Genomic DNA, 6,000 nt, shown 5'->3' on the forward strand with positions numbered 1-6,000 from the left:
GAGAAGGTTGTAGGGTGGTTCTTTTTGTGAGGGGGTGTTCTCTTGTTCTGTAGGTTTTGGTCTTACTATCTTGGGTGAGGGTTATTTGTTTGTCTTATTAACTTGGGTGAGGGATTTTGTTGGTTTTTGGTTACTTTTAGGGGGTGTTTCTTTTGTCTTGTATTTGTTATTACTTGCAACTGAAAGGTAGTTAGGGCCTTCTGAGGGATGATGTTATTGTGGTTGGTGTGGGTGTATCTTCTTTTATCTTGTTTGTTTCTCTTATAGTGTCTGATGAAACCTATGTTTGTTAGAAGTTGGACAATTTGACCTTGATTTTTTCTTTTGTATAAGGGTTAGGACACCCTTAAAGTGTCTCATTTTATTTTATTTATTCTTTGTTGATGAATATATATATATATATATATATATATATTAATGTTAACAATTTTTTTAATGTTGACAAAATGAACAAGAAATGGGGTCATTTGAGCTGAAACCATGGTTGTGGACATTTTAAAAACCTTGTTTAAATATCTGAAATAAAGTACTTTACAACTTTAAAATTAAATACTTCGGTTTCGTTGCATTTTTTGGACATTACGAGAAATGGGGTAAGTGATATCATATAAAGAAGTATATCAATTATACAATTTTCTATTACAACAAATATACAAGGTGGGGTCTATGGATATTTTGTTCACGGAAGAAAGAAAGAAATAGCTAAAGAAAGAAGAAAAGGAAAAACACAAGCAAGAAAGAAAAAACAAATCAAGAATTTGAATAATAATTATAAAAAAAAAAACTATCTACAAAATATATAAGACGGAAAAAAAAGAAAGAAGATATAAGACGGAAAAAAAGAAAGAAGATATAAAACTTAACATTAGAAGAATACACTAATAGAGAACAAAACATATCACTAACATAACATAGAACAATTGTAGAACCCAATAAATCAATTAATGAAATTTGATTTGTTAGAGTAAATGTTCTTCTCCACTAATAGCTTGCACATAGTTCCTCAAAGTTTTCTTACATTATGACCATGAAAGGTAAACACTGTTCTTGCTTTTTCTTAACCGTGAAATGAAAAAAAGATGGAAGGAGAAATGGAAAAAAAGCATTAATTAGTTTCACCTTTTAGTATATTTTTAAAAGAGGGGTGGAAAGAAGAAGAAAATCAGCTGCGCAATAAAATGACAAAAGTGTTTCTTTTTGCATATTTTTTAAAATTTTCTTACTGCTATTTATAATGCTTATATTATCCTTTTTTTATTTTCTAGGGGGAAAAAAGTTAACTTTTTTATTTATTTCTTATCAAGCAATCTAAAAGTTATCTCCCTCTACTGATTCTCCTTTCTCTCCTTCATTCATTTGGATTCTCTTCCTGAATAAAACATAGCAAAACATCCACTTGGTATCCCAGCCTTCAAGCACTTTGTGTGGTGGAAATAAAAGTGACATTGCTGTAACGTGATTTGTGGCAGTGCTTGGTGCAGACGTGAAGTACTATGTTAGTTATAACGTCATCTCACAACCTGTCTTTGTACTGTTAAAACGACAACATAGAAAAGGGTTGGGTTGTGAATGCCTCTCCTTTGTTATTTTGCTTTTAGTTAGTGTATCTGAACTTGAGAACAAGATTTGCTTGGATTTGATGAGGTGAATGTGAAGATTTGAAACAAAAATGTGAATTAGTAAAAAGAGTTCATTTACAGTTTAACTATTTAATAAGCCTTGGACTTTTGTAGGTGCAAGTTATATATGCTTGGAAGAGTAAAATTCTCACTAATAGTACTTAGTTGAAACGGTTGAAAGATTAATTTGAACTACTAATTGTTGAGTTAGCAATTATTATTCTGTACTTTTCTCTTTAAAATCCATTGAATACTTAGAACCAAATCATTAATTAGTCTTAAGTGTGTGCAAATTATAGTTGGGTGAAGAGGATTTGTTTAGGAGTGCAACTCTGACATATATAGCACACAAACGCTTATTGAAGTAATTGAATTGATCCGGGTATCGAGAAATAGATTCATTTCTAACATAGCATGCTTTGCAAAGTAAATGGTTTTGTAGCATGTATAGTTTATGAAAGCTTATACATGTTACCTAATAATTGATTTGACTAGGTAACATATATGGTCTTGGTTACATAGGAAATATTTTAGAGAGAAATAGGTCAATTTGGTAGCATCAAAACTTTAGTTGGACTTGGTCCAAGAATCTTTGTGGAGCTTGAAATCAGTCTGATAGTACACAATGTCCCCAGAGTCGCTAACGAAGTGATCCTGACTTATGCTGTGTAGCAAGTACTTCAATAGATGAAATGGCAATGGCCCAGATTTCTGAGGCTCACGATAATACTTTCCAAGCACTGATTTTGCTGCTTTAGTCTGTAGTGCCAAAACACAAGAAAAAGAGGAAAACAGAATATCAGGACCATACAAGAAAATGCATGCATTTTGATACTATACATATGAGAAAAACAAGAGAATACCGCTTCCACCAAATGGTAATGTGGAATTTGAGGGAAAAGGTGATGGATAACATGGGTGCCAATGTCATGGTGAACGTTGTTAATCCAACCATAGTCACGATCTACTGTTGTAAGACCACCCCTTAGATAACTCCATTCCTGTCAAATTACACAGACAGAGTAAACTTGATGTTCTTTTCAAGTATGGCAAAATTGCACATAAATGTGTTCATTCTTTTGAAGTGCCATCATTCATTAGATGATATATTTAAGGATTCTCTGTTTAAAGTGGGTGAAAATAGTGGAAATTTGGAGTTGGGAGGACAGTATGGTGATGAATTTTACTTTAGAGAAATGTGGTCACAGATCTAATAACTTGCTTGGTATTTGAGTAGCTACGAAAGCTAGTTACTTTTGAGTAGTTCCCTTCAATTATTAATGAAATAAATAATATTTTGAAGTATGATGATACCTGGCCACGGTACCAAGGTAGTTTGTGGCTGTAACCATGATGGTGCAAATAGGTGACAAAATCCAGCCACACGACGAAGATCTATAGATGTTGAAATAAGTGAATAATTGGACACGAGTTAAGCAATTAACTGTGAAGAGTGTGTCAGAGTTAGATTACCAAATAGGGTACCCCATAGAGCTTGAGCATAAAAATTGGACCTATTGTTAGGGAAAGATAGAGAAGCACAGAAAGCACGATGCCCCAACACAGGGTTGAAGTTACCACATCTTTTCTCTCACCAGGAGAGAACAAGTTGCTGTAAGGGTTGAAATGGGAACCTTCTTTCCCTGGGCTTCTGTTCCACTGAAATATGGTTCATATCAGAATGAGAGTGAGAGATGTCAAAGCTAATAACAATAAAGAAATGAAGAATTCAGAGATTGGTTCAAAGTTTAAGGTAAGATTAGCATGTTAGATATTAGGAATAAAGGAATTAAAAACTAGAATAAAATAATGTTGTCATTCTGGAAAAAAGAGGGTCTCACCAGATAAAAGGGATATGCAAAGATTGGAAAAGGAAAAGTGTATCTCAGCATTCTTGTCATGTTGTCTAGATTCTTGTAAACCTTCTCCGTTAACTGAGGTAAAGTCATAAAGACACAATCATGAACAGCATCAAGAAGTTCACATCCCTACATTTTTCCTCTTCTTCTTCTATTGGACCAACAAATCTAACCACTGATGCAAACTGAGAAAAGAAAAAGAGTGGAAATTAAGGAAACTCGTACCGGAACCCAGGATTCATCCTTCTCAACATGTCCATGGTTTTGGTGGTGAGTCCTGTGGCTGATTCTCCTGCAGAATCCATGAGTTGTGCAATGGTTAGGTTGTCAAATCAGACTAAAGATTAGCAGACAAAAGAAATTTAAGGACAAAGTGAACAAGAAAAGTTGCTAAAAGGAACCGACCACCCATTGTATGGTACAAGGATTGAGGAGTGCAATATGTGGCCCACAAAGCTATTCAACTTGGAATTGTTTGAAAAACTTCCATGCCCACTGTTCAACCATCAACAAATTAGAACTCACCAAGATGAAACATATGGATGATAGTCATGGAAAACTTAGTGAAATGTCTAGGCATAACATAGAAAAGGCATAACCATATTTTTAATCAGTTACCAATCATGTCCAAGAACAAACAGGGCCCAAAACATTGTTCCCTGTAGAGGCCAATAGACTGGCCAGAAGAACCAGCTATTGAAGCCAATTGCTGCAGCCACTAATGCTGTGACCACCAAGACATCCCTGAGAACATAACTCAGAGATCTCAGTATGCTCTTCTCCCAGCAATGCTTGGGAATTGCTGCTCTGATATCTGCAATTTTAAAGGGTGGTGGAGCACTTGGATCAAAATAAGTTTGATCTTCTTCCCTTCCCCCATTACCAAAATGTTGCAGAGTTTCTGCTTGAACCATTTTTTCTCAATGCTTCTTTCTCTCTTACAATGTTGCTTTGGAGAGGGATGATTTATATATGTATATATATATATATACACACACACATGTGGGTGTGACCCCATGTGTGATGCTGAGAGAATTCATCAACATCTAGCGCAATACTCATTATATACAAGTAACTGCAATAAATCATATTAATGATGATAACAGCAGATTAAATTTATTAATTGATTTAGTTTTATAGCCTTTATTTGTATTGCTTTGGTGGCTATGTGTGAGAATGAAAAATCTTCCCTCAGAGTTTCTGATACACGTCACCTCACTGTCTTGGTCATATAAGGCCAGTGGGACTAACCAGCAAGGATTTTATTATACCCAGTACAGAAACATGCAAAATGAGCAGAAAATTTTTATTATGGCTATAATTTATTTCAGATTTTAAGTCGTGATGATTTCAAAATATGCCAAATTATGCAAAAACAATTCTAGGAAATACTAACACTTTTGTTATTCTTTTATATGATTCTAATTTTAATATCTTATGAAGAGATTTGAAATTACTCAAAAGTGAATTTCCTTCTCACAATTTGAATTCCTAAGCCTTTTTTTAGTTATTATACTACTTTTCTTTTTGAGTATTCTTTTTCCATGATTAAGTTCTCCATTTCATTCCCTCCCTGCCAAAATTGTTGTTGATTTTTACTTTTCGGAACCAGTTTGGAAAAATTATATTTTTGAAGTAAAAATAGGAGAGACGAGATGTGAGAACTGGAAAACTAAAATTATTAAAACAAAATAAGAGACTAAAAAAAGTAAAAATATTATAGGAAATAAAATTAAAAAGAATTACACCCTTGAGTACCAAAAATATATTTAAATTTTTAATAAAGCATATTGAAAATTCTATTATTAATTTATAACTTGGTGAATGACGTAATTATACCAATATAAATTATTTTATGAGTTCTAACATATGATTTTTTATATTAAAATATTTTTATAAAGTAAAGAAGTTATTCAAATTTGAATTTATAATAAAATTAAAGTAGTAAACAAGAAAAAAATGCTATTTGTTCAAACAAATATTCTCTTTGAGGTTGACTAATCTAGCCATGACAATCCAAATCCACATGAGTATAACATTTAACAAGCCTTTCTCTCTAACACAAAATAAAAATAAATAACTTTTATGAAGCAAAAAATGGTTTTTATTTTGAAAACTAATTAAAAATCTTAACCTTAGTTTACATATATGTAACCTATGCCTATAGTAGGAGAAACCAACAAGGATATAACTTTTCTAATTATAGAAACCTGGAAAGCAAAGAAAACTTGATTTGGATAATTAAGAGTTTTAGATATATATATTACCCTTGTTTAACCGTGACGATTTCAAACATATCAAATTAAAGAGAGAAAAAAAATTCTAGAAAACATTAGATTATCATGATTTTAATTAGGTTTAATGACACATTTTATCACGAAACTATCGTCATTTCGTAAATTTTACAATCTATTTTTTTATACATATTTAAATGTTTTATTATTATATATTTTAAATTATACATATTTTACCACTTTGTTAAATTTATAACAAGTACTGATGTGTGAATAAAACTAGCTCGT

General features: G+C 32.2%; 1 protein-coding gene across 1 annotated transcript; it reads right to left on the reverse strand.

The window, feature by feature from the left end:
• Positions 1 to 1,975: 1,975 nt before the first annotated feature.
• LOC137831477 (omega-3 fatty acid desaturase, endoplasmic reticulum) lies at positions 1,976 to 4,585 on the reverse strand. The gene is made up of 8 exons (XM_068639164.2): positions 4,097 to 4,585; positions 3,884 to 3,973; positions 3,704 to 3,770; positions 3,461 to 3,553; positions 3,093 to 3,278; positions 2,934 to 3,014; positions 2,483 to 2,620; positions 1,976 to 2,378 (listed from the first exon to the last, which is right to left on the reverse strand). The coding sequence occupies exons 1-8, from the start codon at positions 4,390 to 4,392 to the stop codon at positions 2,187 to 2,189; spliced, it is 1,143 nt and encodes a 380-aa protein (XP_068495265.2). The 5' UTR covers positions 4,393 to 4,585; the 3' UTR covers positions 1,976 to 2,186.
• Between the last annotated feature and the right edge of the window lie 1,415 nt (positions 4,586 to 6,000).

Source organism: Phaseolus vulgaris, chromosome 6, assembly GCF_051622355.1.
Source record: "Phaseolus vulgaris cultivar YP4 chromosome 6, ASM5162235v1, whole genome shotgun sequence".
In the NCBI taxonomy this organism is placed as follows: Eukaryota; Viridiplantae; Streptophyta; class Magnoliopsida; order Fabales; family Fabaceae; genus Phaseolus; species Phaseolus vulgaris.

Excerpts from the sequence above, each read along its gene's own strand:
- LOC137831477 (XM_068639164.2), bottom strand. The coding sequence starts at position 4,392 with ATGGTTCAAGCAGAAACTCTGCAACATTTTGGTAATGGGGGAAGGGAA. Across the intron at positions 3,771-3,883 it reads CTTGTACCATACAATGGGTG|GAGAATCAGCCACAGGACTC; the intron begins GTCGGTTCCTTT and ends TGGATTCTGCAG. Across the intron at positions 2,621-2,933 it reads TACCTTGGTACCGTGGCCAG|GAATGGAGTTATCTAAGGGG; the intron begins GTATCATCATAC and ends GTAATTTGACAG.